The 15420-nt window shown below is 44.5% G+C and overlaps 1 protein-coding gene across 4 annotated transcripts; it reads left to right on the top strand.

The window, feature by feature from the left end:
• The first annotated feature begins 6909 nt into the window (after positions 1-6909).
• SLC61A1 (solute carrier family 61 member 1) lies at positions 6910-15090 on the top strand. Of its 4 annotated transcripts, none has more exons than XM_089691461.1 (2): positions 6910-6929; positions 13387-15090. In XM_089691461.1, exon 2 carries the CDS (start codon positions 13420-13422, stop codon positions 14776-14778), a length of 1359 nt encoding a protein of 452 aa, XP_089547587.1. In that variant the 5' UTR covers positions 6910-6929; positions 13387-13419; the 3' UTR covers positions 14779-15090. The 4 variants fall into 4 exon arrangements, with proteins under 4 accessions (XP_089547587.1, XP_089547585.1, XP_089547584.1 ...); XM_089691459.1 differs by lacking the exon at positions 6910-6929 and adding an exon at positions 7155-7280; XM_089691458.1 differs by lacking the exon at positions 6910-6929 and adding an exon at positions 7182-7293.
• The last annotated feature ends 330 nt before the right edge of the window (positions 15091-15420 follow it).

Genomic DNA, 15420 nt, shown 5'->3' with positions numbered 1-15420 from the left:
ATGCTCAGTTCTTTGTCATTTATATTTCTCGCATGATTCTCCCATCATTGATTTGTAAATCGTTAATTTTTATGAAAAATTTCAAACATGCCCGATCACTCAAATTCGATGTAACCCACTAATGGTGCAAAATTCGAATGAAAATTCTTAGAAAAGATTTCGGAAAGAAAATTCTTTTGGAATTCAACCCATGGGGCAGAACAGTGGCTAAATGGTTAGCACTTCCGTCTGGCAGTACTAGGGTTGCTGGTTCAATTCCCAACCACGGCACCTCCTGCCTGGAGTTTGCATGTTCTCCCTGTGACTGCGTGGGTTTCCTCTGGGTATTCCAGTTTCCTCCCACACTCCAAAGAGATGCTGGTAGCTTAATTGGCCCTAGTAAGTGTATGTACACTGAGGAACAGAAGTATTTGAACACCCTGCGATTTTGCAAGTTCTCCCACTTAGAAATCATGGAGGGGTCTGAAATTCACATTGTAGGTGCATTCCCACTCTGAGAGACAGAATAAAAAAAAAATTCAGGAAATCACATTGTATGACTTTTAAAGAATGTATTTGTCTTGCACTGCTAAACATAAGTATTTGAACACCTAAGAAACAGCAATAATTCTGGCTCTCAAATACCTGTTACTGTGCCTTTAAAAAGTCCACTTCTACTCCACTCATTAATCTAACTTAGTAGCACCTGTCTGAGCTCTTTAAAGACACCTGTCCACCCCACAGTCAGTCAGACGCCAACTACTACCATGGGCAAGACCAAAGAGCTGTCAAAAGACACCAGAGACAAAATTGTGGACCTCCACAAGGCTGGAAAGGGCTACGGGGGAATTGCCAAGCAGCTTGGTGAAAATATATCAACTGTTGGAGCAATTGTTAGAAAATGGAAAAGGCTAAAGACAACTGTCAATCTCCCTCGGACTGGGGCTCCATGCAAGATCTCACCTCGTGGGGTATCACTGATGATAAGAAAGGTGAGGAATCAGCCCAGAACTACAAGGGAGGAGCTGGTCAATGACATGAAGAGAGCTGGGACCACAATTTCAAAGGTCACTGTCGGTAGAACACTATGCCGTCCTGGTTTCAAATCATGCATTGCACGGAAGGTTCCCCTGCTCAAGTCATCACATGTCCAGGCCCGTCTGAAGTTTGCCAATGACCATATGGATGATCCAGAGGAGGCATGGGAGAAAGTCATGTGGTCAGATGAGACCAAAGTAGAACTTTTTGGTCTAAACTTCACTTGTCATGTTTGGAGGAAAAAGAAGGATGAGGTGCATCCCAAGAACACCATCCCTACTGTGAAGCATGGGGGTGGTAACATCATGCTTTGGGGGTGCTTTTCTGCGAAGGGGACAGGACAACTGCACTGTATTAAAGAGAGTATGAATGGGGCCATTTATTGTGAGATTTTGAGCAACAACCTCCTTCCCTCAGTCAGAGCATTGAAGATGGGTCGTGGCTGGGTCTTTCAACATGACAACGACCCGAAGCACACAGCCAGGATAACCAAGGAGTGGCTCCGTAAGAAGCATATCAAGGTTCTGGAGTGGCCTAGCCAGTCTCCAGACCTAAATCCAATAGAACATCTTTGGAGGGAGCTGAAACTCCGTGTTGCTCAGCGACAGCCCCGAAACCTGACAGATCTAGAGGAGATCTGTGTGGAGGAGTGGGCCAAAATCCCTGTTGCAGTGTGTGCAAACCTGGTCAAGAACTACAGGAAACGTTTGACCTCTGTAATTGCAAACAAAGGCTTCTGTACCAAATATTAACACTGATTTTCACAGGTGTTCAAATACTTATGTTCAGCAGTGCAAGACAAATAAATTCTTTAAAAATCATACAATGTGATTTCCTGAATTATTTTTTAAATTCTGTCTCCCTCCATGATTTCTAAGTGGGAGAACTTGCAAAATCGCAGGGTGTTCAAATACTTCTGTTCCTCACAGTATGAATGTGAGTTAGGGACCTTAGATTGTACACCCCTTGAGGGTTAGGGACTGATGTGAATGTACAATATATATGTAAAGCGCTGCATAAAATTGACAGCGCTATATAAGTACCTGAAATAAATAAATGTATGTCCGGCTTTAGTCTGATGTAACATTGACACAAGTCTGTTTTCAGGCTGTCCATAGATCCAATATTGGATCTGGAAAACCAGGTACAGAAGGTACGTGACATATGTCCCATTCATATATTCATTGACTTAAACCCAAAAGCCCACAATTATAGTGAAAAAATCAAGACCCAAAGAGATTACCCAAAAATAAAAAATATCAAATATATATAAAAGAACAAAAATAAAATAAAGTCCCAATATGCAAAGTGTCCAAATAATGTGTCCAAACAAAGATCAATTTCTTGATAGGAAGACGCTTCCTACTCCACTGAAGAAGATGCAAATCAATCACAGGTGCTCTTCAAATACCTCAAAAAACAAAATCTCAACATAGTATATTACCTTTTAAATCCCAAAACTAAAGTGCCACACGTGTATCATGCAAAAAAAAACACTCCAGTGTCACAGCACTCATGTGAAAAGAAAGAAAAAAAAAAAATTTAATAAATATCACTGCAAACTATATATAAAGTGCATAATTACCCTCATAGGCTTCAATGGAAGCACCTGTAAACACACAAAGCATATTTGCCTGTTTTTGTGTCTAAATGACTGTTTCTTCTGCTCTCCTCCTTCTTTCCACCCACTTGGCTCAATTAAAAAATGGTGGGGCAAGGCCTTGCTATGCTGAATGTGGATGTGGGCACAACCTATTTATCATGACCCCATTACAATAGTATATCCTCCTGGGAGGACATTGGGAAGCAGGTATACCCAGATCGGGAATCATATCCTCCCACATAGCAAAACAGCCATGGTAAGCCCATGTCTGTAGGATCCAGGATACGAAGAAAGCCTGAGCTTGCATACATGTGCAAATACACAAAAATGTGCATTTAAGTATGCAAAAAAATCCCCTCCAAAATCACCTGAAAAACGCTCAGGTTTGAAGTGTCAGCAGGGCCGGTGCTTCCACTAGGCAAACTAAGCAGTACCACCTAGGGGTGCCTGGGGGCAGCACAGGCCAGCACTCTCTCTGTGTGGCCTATGAACCTCTTTTATGAATTCTTTATTTCTCTGCAGAGTCCCCCTCTCCTCATACACAGAGAATGATGGTATCTTTATTCTGCACAATTGTTTCACAGCCTGCCCACACACATGACCATTTAGACAGAGGAAGATGCCTGGGACCAGTGTAGCAGCTGAGCTGCTGCTCCTTCCAGTGTTCCTCTCAGACTCAGTCCCTTACTGCAAGCCAGCTGGTGGCTGCTGATCACTGTGGAGGTTTTTTTTTTGTTTGTTTTTTACTCTGTCAGATTGGTTAATACAGTTAATTTATATTTGTTAATATATATTCTGTCTTTAATATTGGTGCTGGTAGCATTTTATGTCACTTATTTTTGCAAACTAAAATAAATTTAGCAGTTACATGGTTTGTTGATTTAACCACTTGCCCTGCAGAGGATTTACCCCGCCCCCCCCCCCCCCCCCTTCCTGACCAGGCCATTTTTGCTTTACAGTGCTGCGTTACAGTTGTGCGGTCATGCAACACTGCTCCCAAATGAAATTTATGTCTTTTTTTTCTCACTAATTATTTTGGTGTTATTTGATCACCTGCGTGTGTTTTTTATTTTTTGCACTATAAAAAAAAGAGACCGACAATTATGAGAAAAAAAACAATATTTTTGACTTTTTGCTATTAAACATGTTCAGTAAAAAAAAATAAAAAAATCTCATTTCATCATAAATTTAGGCCAAAATGTATTCTGCTACATGTATTTGCTAAAAAGAAATCCCAATACATGTAAATTAATTGGTTTACCTGAAAGTTATAGCATTTACAAATGGCGGTATATATACAGGGATTTTTTTTTTTTAATTTTTACTAGTAATGGCGGCGATCAGCGACTTAAAGCAGAACTGCAGTGGGCATTCTGACACTGGGGGGGGGGGGGGAACTGACTTGGTGTTACTGACATCCCCAGTGACACCAATACAGTAATCGGTGCTACTAAAAAGCACTGACACTGTACTAATTACACTGGGCAGGAAGGGGTTAACAAGTGGGGCAAACAAAGGGTTAACTGTGTGCTGTCTTACTAGGGGCTGTGTGTTTGTGTTTTACTGTAAGCACACTGCTTTTCATCCAGAGCAGTGTGTCCAAGCTGACAGGGAGGAGGACTGTTAACGAGGCAGCCCTCCTCCCCGTCAGAGATCCTCGGTAATCACCGGGCGCTGGCGGGGAATCACCGGCTGGAACCCAGTGATTGACAGCTGCGACCGCAAATGGTGGCGCGGGTAGGGCGCGCACATGCCCCCTACCAAGAAATGCAAAATCACGTATACATATGTGATTTTGCACACCCCTGCCACCCTGTAGCAGTATATTTGCTATAGGGCAGCGGGGAAGTGGTTTGTGCAAAAGTTATAGCATCTACAAACTATGGTATATATACTGGAATTCACGCAGCTATGATGCTATACTGGTAATGGCGGTAATCAGAGACATATAGTGGGACTGTAATAGTGTGGCAGGCAATCTGGTGCTAGTTGGCATTGGCTGGGTGGTACACTAACTGACTGACATCAATAGTGACACAAATACAGTGATCAGTGCTAATATTGTACACTGTCACTGTACTAATGACACTGGCTGGGAAGGGGTTAACAATGTGTAATATGTGCTGCTTTTACTAAGAGATGTGGCTGTTTTTCTCCCTGCTTTGCCGAGAGAAGAAACAGCCACATTGCTTCTCTGTGTACAGTGAGCTATGTTGTTTGTAAACACAGGCTCTGTGCTGTGATTTGACACAGCTGATCAGCAGGTCCCGGCCATAAATCATTGGCTAGGATCTGTTGCCAAAATTGCACAAACGCACCACAGGTCAGCAGCAGGTCAGACCTGGAAACAGGCTTGCAAGCAGAAAAAGGTGCCAGCTGCTGGGGGAGCAAAGGTTCAGGTTAGTAAAGCTGCTTTTTTTTCCAGTACCATAGACCTAAATGAGCATTTAAAGTGTTACTAAACCCACAACAGTAAAATCAATCTGTATATGCAGTAAAGCATGCTTGTTATACTCATTATGGAACCTAAGGGGTTAATTGTGTAAAAAAGCTGTTTGATCTTGTCTTCTCTGATCCTCCCCTTCTTCTACTGTCCCAAATCCATCTGCTGATAGTACAGAGCTCTAGGAATCCCTCTGCACCTGCTCAGTTTAGTGTGTACTGATAGAAAGGGTTTTTAAGGGGGAGGGTTAGGTGATCAGCACAGGGCCAATAAGCGCTGTCCAAACAGAGGGTCAGGGGTCATGCAGCCAATTTCATAGGACAGTCAGAGGAGAATGAAAACTCCTCCCACAAGATTAACCAGTGCTCAGCTGGACACTGATAGAAGTCACAAGACTGCTATATTCTGCTCATGAGAAAAGGTATTTAGCAGTTTATATTTACTACAGTACTTGCATGTCCATGTACTGTGAGAGACCAGGTATAGTGAATGCAGGGTCCGGGGTTTCGTAACACTTTAACAGTTGCACTGTGGGGGCAGCCTCACTGCAAGGGAAGATTTTTACAGGCTTGAAGGAAAATCTCCCCAACCTGTCAGGATTTGTAAACCCTACTCCAAAGAAAAAATGGCTTTCGATGCTTACTACAATCAATCTACACATATGATTAAAGAACTCACCAATTTCTATTTGCTTAATTGCAAGCAGCCATCCTGCTGCATTCTGAACACAGGATGTTGGCCACTCCATACAGGAGCCATTCACAGAATGCCTTGCATTCTCTGATTGGACAAAGTGGGAATGTGACGTCACAACCCAACATCATGTAATCAGAGACTGGCTACTGTGCAATTTTGTCAGCAGGTCCCGTCCAATGATTTTGGCCGTGGAACTACTGATTGGCTGTAGCCAGTCACAGAGCAGAGCAACGATCTGGCTGTTTATTCCCCCAACAAAGCAGGGGGAAAAAAGAGCCAGATCTATAAAAAAAAGCAGCGCATATTACACACATTACACTTGTTAGGCACACAACCACTTAATAGATGTTAACCCCTTCCCAGCCAGTGTCATTAATACAGCATCCATGTACAGTATTATATCTGATGACTGCATTAGTGTTGCTAGCAATGTCAGTTATTGTACCTCCCAAAAAGGGTCTGTTAGCTTCAGATTGCCCGACACACTACCACAGTCCCTTTAAAGGTCGCTGATCATCACCATTACAGTACAACTTGCAGACACTATAACAAACCAATTAATATACACTTATTGGGGGGTTTTTTACCAAAGACATGTAGCAGAATACATTTTGTCCTAAATTTATGAAGAGAATTGATTTTTTAAAAATTGGATAATATTGTTTTTTTCAAGATTTTGGTATTTTTTCCTTTATATAATAAGAATTAAACACAGTGGTGATCAAATACCACCAAAGGAAAGCTCTATTTGTTTGTAAAAATTATAAACATTTCATTTGGGTACATGTGACAGGTCCCAGAAGACTACAGGACCATTCATGAAGTGCAGCACTACTCGCGCATGCGCAGTGGGTACCCGGCTGTGAAGCCTGCAAGCAGTCACAGCTGGGTGCACACACTGAAGATGCCGGCCTCCTGGAATCCAGGACGGCCGGTGAAACGGGCTGCGGGGACACACCGAGGGACAGGAAAGTGGCTGTTTTTTAATAGTCAGCAGCTACAGTTTTTGTAGCTGCAGACTTGTATTTTTTGACAGGGTGAGTGGAACTCCGCTGTGAGGAGCCAGTAGGAAGTCACAGCTGGCTTCCCACACTCAAGATGGCGACATCGGTGACCCAAAGAACAGCATAGAACCAGTCTGAGTGATGACAGAACTGGACCCCTGGGCTGGTGAGTACCTAATAGAGGTCAGCACCTACAGGCTGGAGTTCCTCTTTAACAGGACCTCTGATCCACCTAGATTTGTCGTGTTCACTGAAAAGGAGTGCATGCAAAGGGACACACCATGTGGACGATCCCCCTCCTCCCCATCTGCAGCCTCCCCCCCTATACACAGCACAATGAGCGGGTCCAAGAACGACATGTCTCCATTGACTCTCCTCACACCCTCCTTCCCTTCCTGCCTCTGGAGGGCACACAGCCGCGTCATGTGACGTGACGTCACCTCCTCCTGTCTGGCAGTCCACACGAGCTTCTTCCGGGAGGAGGGAGATCGGTGGAGGAGGAAGCGGCGGCCGGAGGGTCGGTATGATCGGTAGGGGTTGGTGTAGTCTGTGTACAGTTCGGCTTTCCTTCCTATAGTCGTTGTAGAAGAGAGAGTGGTGTGACCTGTGATAATATGAATGCTGGGGGTTGTCATGTCTGTATTGTGATTGGCTCCTGTGGTCAGACTCCAGGATGTGGCTGCTTGAACGTTATGAATGATTGCAGTCATGGGGGGCAGATTGCTGTGGAGAGCCCCATTCACTGACCACATCTTCATGAGTGTATGGCGCTCTCCGTACGTCGCTCTGACACGCCCTCTGCTGAGTTGCCACTAACAACGCTCTATGGGCTCGTTCACACCAACCTGCACTAGAAGACCTCGTGCTCTTTGAAGGGCGTTTGGCGTATTTATTTTTCTGCCTCCATGTTAGCCCTAGGTGTCCATGCACACGATCGGTGTTTAGGGGCAGAAAAAAAACCACATCACTCGTGCGTTCAGGAGAGGAGCGTTTGGACAGGAAAACACCTGGCGCGTCTAAATGCTAAGCTCGTTTGTTCATTTCGGCGTCCAGAAGAAATTAATATTCTGGCCAATGAAATGAATGAACGCCAAAACACTTGACATTTATTTATTACAGGTACTTTTATAGCGCTGTCAGTTTACGCAGCACTTTACATATATATTGTACATTCACATCAGTCCCTAACCCTCAAGGGGCGTACAATCTAAGGTCCCTAATTTTACATTCATACATACACATACTAGGGCCAATTTAGACAGGATCCAATTTACCTACCAGCATGTCTATGGAGTGTGAGAGGAAACCGGAGTACCCGGAGGAAACCCACGCAGGCACAGGGAGAACATGGAAACTCCAGGCAGGTGGTACTATGGTTGGGATTCGAACCAGTGACCCTAGTACTGCCAGGCAGAAGTGCTAACCATTTAGCCACTGTGCTGCCCATGCCTAAATGCATTTGCAAAGTATGGTTTTAGGCCTGGTTCACCTCTGTGTAGGTTTGTGGCTCACATTTGCATGGGCATCAGGGCTGTCTTAATGCATGGGCACTGCCCAGGGGCCCCAGGTGCATGGGGGCACCATGATAATCTTGCATTACATCCTACTTGCCAACTGTCCCGACGTTTGCCAGGACGGTCACGCTTTTTACTAAGCTGTCCTGGGATGGCCCAAGCAGTGCCCCCAGGACCTGTACTGTGCCTTCATGGTCCCAATATTGTGTCCTCCAGACCCCAACCCCCCTCTGTACTGTGCCCTTCTGTCCCCCCATACTGTGCCCTTTGTGTTGATTTGTCTTTGATTTATGGCATGTTTTATTATTTAAAATCAATTTTATTGAACATACTAATACATATATGCTTAATTCTATCAGCTATTTATACTCTGATTCTTGAGCATATGTATGTAAATTGGAGCAGGCTGGCAGGGGCCCCAGTGCATTACTTTGCCCAGGGGCCCATGATGTTATTAGGATGGATCTGGTGGGCGTTGCAGCCCATTTGTTTCAATGGACTGCCATGCCTGCGTTTCCCGCAGGAAAAAGGTCCCTCCACTATTCTACAAACACAGCAGCTGGGAAATCATATGGTGCTTTTGCAGCATGCAATTTCCTGTGGTTCCCACACCTGCAAATGCACTGCGTTTTTATATGCGTAGGGGTGGCATTCAGTATAAATGGCAGCCCTACATGTTTTCAAACAGCAGCATAATCAATGCGATTTCCGCACCCCCATAGATGTGAACCAGGACTAAGGCACATTTTTTTTGTGCTGCTTTTCTACTGTCATGAGAGAGATTGCTGGGCAAATGCTCAGTGTGCATGAGGCCTAAAACCAACACTGGCAGCAGTGCGTTGTGTAGAGGCAGCGCTTTCTAGAAGTGCATTGCATACCTTTTTATTATTCTAAGGAAGTGTCACAAAATTCTATTTATTAAAGGTACGTATAAGGGGGTCTGACGAGGGGGGAGTTGCATGCAGAAGGTGTAACAGAACCTTCAGCCTTTACAGCCGCTTTGGACTCTACGCCCAGGAGAGCCTCACAACGCTGCATGGTAGGGATGTTCAGCAGAGTTGTGCTGAGCAACAATTCCGACACCCCACACGCACCTCTGCACACGTATAGTGTGTACAAGGCACTAGATTTACTGGACCCTCTAGTACTGCCCTTCCTCCAGATTAAGGATTTCAGGGGGTGATAAAAAGTCATTTCAGAGACCTGATTCCTTTAGGACCAGCAGAATCTCGATCCATGTATGGCTGCCTGTAGTGACTGTGTGGCCCGTTGCAGTTAATCTTCAAAACACACCCAGAGATGACTGCTAAGACTATAGCTAACTCTTCAGAGGGCTATCTTTCTAGTATTAGTATGGGCCATTTGACTCACATCAAGCCACGTTAGAAGTTGTTTGCCAGAATCTGATTGTGTACTGTGTTTTGTTTTTTTTTTTTGTTTTTTTCCCAGTCACTTCCTCATTCAGCGTCACAATCAAGAATAACCACAACCGGTTATTTTATTAACTTTGGGTGAGGAGGGGTTAAAATCTCTGTACTCTTTGTGTGGCCATATTAACCTTTTACTTATTGGAGTTGTTTTAGCAAAGGCCATTAGACTGTTCATTTTGCAGAGGAAGTTTCCCTTAGCTGAGTGAATGTGGTGAAAATGCACTTTGCAAAGAATACCGAATCACATATAAGTAAAATGAAATAAAGGATATTTGCTTGCACATGATTGGATGATGGCCATCAGCAGAACTTGTACACACTGAGCTAAAGGAAAGTTCCCTTGCAAAGTGACCAGCCTAATTGCCTTTACTAAATGAAACTCATTGACTTTAAAAGAGAGAGTGCACAGGGTTGACAAGTCCTGGTGACCACAGCAAAAGTTGGAATTTCTCCCTACTTAAGGATGATTTCCCCTTAATTTTTGTTAAGTCACTTGGACAGCATTTGGGGGCAAATTTCCCCAGTGAGGAGGCACACTGCATTCACTTTCTGAAACCGGGTCTGTTCTCTTCCCACTCCTTTCCAAATGTTTCTAATTAAAGCAAATCTTACTTTAAAAAAACAAAAACAAAGTGCTTTTGGGTAAAAAAGTGCAGTCCAATAGAAGAACATCATCTGGTAGAGGCAAGGTTGCTCACGCTTTCTCCCATCCTGCACATATTTCTGCTGGCTTATCACTGGCCAATAGGAATGTGCAAGAGGCAGGAAGGGCAAGATTCCTCACTACTAGAGCATAGCAGAGCATTGCCCATCAGAATAGTCCAAAATTTAGGAATAACAACAGGAACCTGGAGACTGATGCAGGTATGTGCACTTTAAAAGTGGAACTTAAAAAAAAATTGGGAATAGGCAGGATTTTTATTGCAGAAGAGATATACTATGTCTGTTCTGCATTAAATTTACTTTACCTGCCTGTCTGCATTGTAAATTGAGCTGTGCTTGGCAGCTCAGTGTAAGAATTTCAGCAATGCCAAGATGACTGAACTCATCGGACTTGAACTGGACTGCACCAGGGTGATGGTGTCTTGGCCCAGCCAATGGAAACGGCTGGGGATCAATACCTGGAAGCCACCAGGCTGAAAATGCCAGCAGGGAGCTTCATGAGATTACAGCACTGGAGAATAGGTGAATATAGTTCTGCTTTAGTCCTCATGCACACTGGATGTTTTGGTAACGTTAGCTGTGTAAAGTTACGTTTTTGCATTAGTGTTTAGTGGCGTTTTTGCACGATTAGCGTCATTTTCCCATGGTTTTTATTTTACCACCCCCCCCCAAATTAGGAGGGTAAAAAAAAAATCCAAAAACACTGGTTTGTGGCATTTTGCCGTGTTTTTCAGCATTAGAGCATTTTTACAGCTAAAAAACTCCTAGAAGCCCACTAGTCCTGGGTTTTTTTTCCAGCCAAAAAACATCCCAGTCAAAAACATTGATTACAGTCTGTGTGTGCATGGACACATAGGATAACACGCTGGGGGGTTTACTAGCTGTAGAAAAAAACATCAAAAGCCAAAAACAGCCGCTGTAAAAATGTCCAGTGTGCATGAGGACTAATGCAGGCCATAGGCGGGTCGTTTATCGGCTGAATTTTCGTCCGAAAGGATAATCGGCCGATATGCGCACCGTTAGTGGGGGAATGTCGTCGGATGATTTTTGCGGATCCTTGTTTCTTTTATCAGTCATGCTGGAAAATCTACGAAAAACGGCCGATTTTCGTAAGCATTGGTGGCAACAGAACAACCGATTTTTTTTTTTTTTTTTTTTTTTTTTTTTTTTTTTTTTTTCCCGGCTGACAATTCGGCTGATAAACGGCCCGTCTATGGCCTCCATAAATGTAGCGATAGTTGATTCTATCGTTATACTAAAGCAGAGCCTGGTGGTTTGATTCTCAACAATGTGAATTGCTGGAATTCACAAAACCAACTTTTTTTTTTTTTTTTTTTTTAGTTTTGCATAGTGTAAAAGTGTTAACTGTTTTAAGGACTTTTTAGATGATTCCCCCTCTTTGTGTTGCTGACCTTTGTCAATGGGACAAATGGCTATGGGAAATCCATAATTTTATAGTCGTCACCAGAACAGGAGGTGAGGGGAAATATTCTAATGGGGACATCTGCCCAGTGGCAAGAGAAAAATTCCACTAAATATAAAGAGATTTCACTTCCCGTTGTCTCTGGGATTGGAATTCTCTGACTTGTGACACTGTGGTTTAAAAAATTCCTTACTCTACTCTACTCTACTCTCCCTTGGCATCAGAGATACTGCTCTCTCCTGGTTCTCATCTTACCTATCCCGACGCTCCTTCAGCGTCACCTATAATGGCGCCACCTCCCCCTCCCTTCCCCTCTCTTTTGGGGTCCCTCAAGGCTCTGTCCTTCTCCATCTACACCTCCTCCCTGGGCACACTCATACACTCCCATGGCTTTAATTATCACCTCTATGCTGACGACACCCAAATTTACCTCTCCACCCCTCTCCTCACCCCCACTATCTCCGCCCGCATCACTCACCTCCTAAACGACATCTCAGACTGGATGTGGCTCCATTTCCTCAAGCTTAACCTCTCCAAAACCGAACTCCTCGTCTTTCCCCCTGCCCACACCCCCCCCCCCCATCCTATCCATCACCACCACCAACACCACTATCATTCCCGCCCCGCAAGCCAAAGTCCTTGGCGTCATTCTCGACTCGAACCTCTCCTTCCTCCCTCATGTCAAATCACTTACAAACACATGCAGGCTCCATCTCCGCAATATTGCCAAGATACGTGCCTTCCTCACCCCAGACACCACCAAACTTCTTGTACACTCCCTCATCATTTCACGCCTTGACTATTGCAACTCTCTTCTCACTGGCCTACCCAAGTGCAGGCTCTCCCCGCTCCAGACCATCCTGAACTCAGCGGCCAGACTCCTCCACCTCACCACCCGCTCCACCTCTGCCACCCCCCTCTGCCTCTCCCTCCACTGGCTCCCGATTGCCCAACGCATCAAATTTAAACTTCTAATCCTGACCTACAAAGCCGTTCATAACACTGCCCCTGACTACCTCACCAACCTGATCCCCAAGTACCACCCTACCCGTACCCTTCGCTCCTCACAGGACCTCCTTCTATCCTGCTCCCTGGTCTCCTCCTCCCATGCACGACTGCAGGACTTCTCCAGGTCCTCCCCCATCCTCTGGAACTCACTGCCCCAATCCATCAGACTGTCGCCTTCCCTCCCCACATTCAGGCGCTCCCTCAAAACCCATCTCTTCAGGGAAGCCTACCCCACCCTCACCTAATGGCCATCCTCCCTCATTCCTCCCACCACTTCATCCCCCTCAGCCACTTCATTCCCCTCAGCCACATCCTATTGTTCCACTACCCCCTCCCTCCTAGATTGTAAGCTTGAAAGAGTAGGGCCCTCTTACCCCTCGTACGCTGTCTGTTTTTGTTGTACTGTGCCATGTATTGTCCCCCTATTGTACAGCGCTGAGCAAACCCTTTGGAGCTATATAAACTCGATGTAATAATAATAATAATACTCTAGCCCAAAAAAAAAATGGCTTTAGAGATAATAAAAAATGTTTTTTTTTTCTATTTAATCATTTAAAGTGTTAATCCTGTTTTTTTGTTTTCCAGCTTTCTTCTTTCAGAATGCCATTTCGCTGAGACATGTTGGTCACTGCATACTTGGTTCTGCTGGGGCTCCTGGCTCTGTGGGTTGTGTTGGAGTTTTCTGCCTGCCATTCCAAAACCTCTACCACAAGCAGTGCATTAGGTAACCCAGCCTTCAGACACTTTCAACATGATTTTTTCAGAGCTTATTTCCCTGCTTTGGCAGCGGACTGGTTACAAGGTCCCTATTTATATAAATTATACCAGCATTACCACTTCCTGGAGGGACAGATCGCCATCATTTATGTATGTGGATTTGGAGCCACTGTGCTGTCGGGTTTGGTGAGTGGCCCTCTGACAGGACGACTGGGGCGTAGGAAATCCGTCATACTTTTCTGCCTTTTGCTGTCAGCATGTTACTTATGCAAGCTGTCCCAGGATTACTTTGTGCTTCTGACTAGCCGAGTTCTTGGCGGATTTTCCAGTGGCCTGCTGTTTTCTTCCTTTGAATCGTGGTATACTCATGAACACGTTGAGCATCATGACTTCCCTGCAGATTGGCTCCCTCACACCTTCTCACAAGTGGCTACCTGGAATGGAGGAATCTCTATTTTAGCAGGAGTTACAGCAAATTTATGTGCAGAATGGCTTGGTCTGGGACCGGCCTCACCCTCTGTGCTTGCAGTGCCCCTATTAGGCTTGGCCATTGTTCTAGCGTTCCGAGTGTGGGATGAGAACCACGGACAGAGTGCCGGCTTTACCAGAAGTTGTGGCGATGGGCTGAGATGTCTTTTGAGGGACCGCAGAGTTGTCCTTTTAGGTGCCATTCAGGCATTATTTGAGAGCGTAGTTTATATCTTTATTTTCCTGTGGACTCCAGTGCTGGATCCTCATAACACACCACTTGGAATCGCCTTCTCTGGCTTTATGGCAGCCAGTGCAACTGGATCATCGCTTTATCGTCTGGCTACATCAAAGAAATATCACTTGCAGCCCATGCATATACTTTGCTTGTCTGTACTCATGGTTTTCTTCTCACTTTTCATGCTGACCTTCTCTACAGGCCCAGGACAGGAGAGACCAACGGAGTCCTTTCTTGCTTTCCTTCTCATTGAACTCGCTTGTGGACTCTATTTCCCAGCTATGAGCTTTCTGAGGCGTCGATTAATCCCAGAAAAAGAGCAGGCTGGAGTGTTGAATTGGTTTAGAGTGCCTCTGAACCTGCTTGCTGGACTGGGGCTTCTAGTGCTCCATGATAGTGACTACCAGAGCGGAACTAGGAACATGTTCAGCTTGTGTGCTGTCACAATGCTGCTTGCACTTCTCAGTGTGGTTGGCCTATTTTCAATGGTAAGAAATGACCCTGACCTACGTATGCCAAGTTCAGAAACTGAGCCCAGTGAACCTGAAATGTGAAAATGCTGTCAACAACAACAAAACCAAAGCCAAGAAGGGGTCTAGAATTTGTGTATCCATGCATGGAAGGACAAGTAAACTGAGGGAAATGTGATTAGAATATTACCTTGCAGACAAAACCGTAAATTAGTACTGTACAGTTTTTATCATTCCAAATGAAAAACGTTTCCTATCAGTCATATGCGTTCTTGATTACACCCCAAGAGTATGGGGGAACATTTCTGGGTATCCTGTATACAGGAGATTTGGGATCAAATGGGTACTGCTTCTGAGACCTCGACATTTGTTATCTATTAAAAACCTGTGCTGAGAGCGCTTCTGTCAGATGCAGATGTATTGCGTGTGTGTGTGCGTATGTATGTATGTTTATTTTGCCATCACAATATGTATGCTTAGTACCATTTAAATCAATAGGGGAGTAGTAAAGATTGGGGTCTGAAGTAGAAATGAAGCAGCTGTTGTGGTGATGGCTTGTGTGATTTCTTGTGTCCTTGAGTGGAGTTTTTTCTTACAGCCTAATGGGCAAATAAATCTGAAGGGGAAAAAAAAGCTTAAGATGTTTAGACTAAATTGTTTTTATTTAATGAAGAATATATATTTTGTTAAAGCAATATTAAAGTGGTTTTAAAGGCTCAATTCTAT

Source organism: Staurois parvus, unplaced genomic scaffold, assembly GCF_062004578.1.
Source record: "Staurois parvus isolate SC_StPar_1 unplaced genomic scaffold, SC_StPar_1.0 ptg000562l, whole genome shotgun sequence".
Lineage (NCBI taxonomy): Eukaryota > Metazoa > Chordata > Amphibia > Anura > Ranidae > Staurois > Staurois parvus.
Note: the sequence above shows the minus strand (reverse complement) of the source record. Positions and strands in the feature narration are given on the sequence as shown.

Excerpts from the sequence above, each read along its gene's own strand:
- SLC61A1 (XM_089691461.1), top strand. The coding sequence starts at position 13,420 with ATGTTGGTCACTGCATACTTGGTTCTGCTGGGGCTCCTGGCTCTGTGG.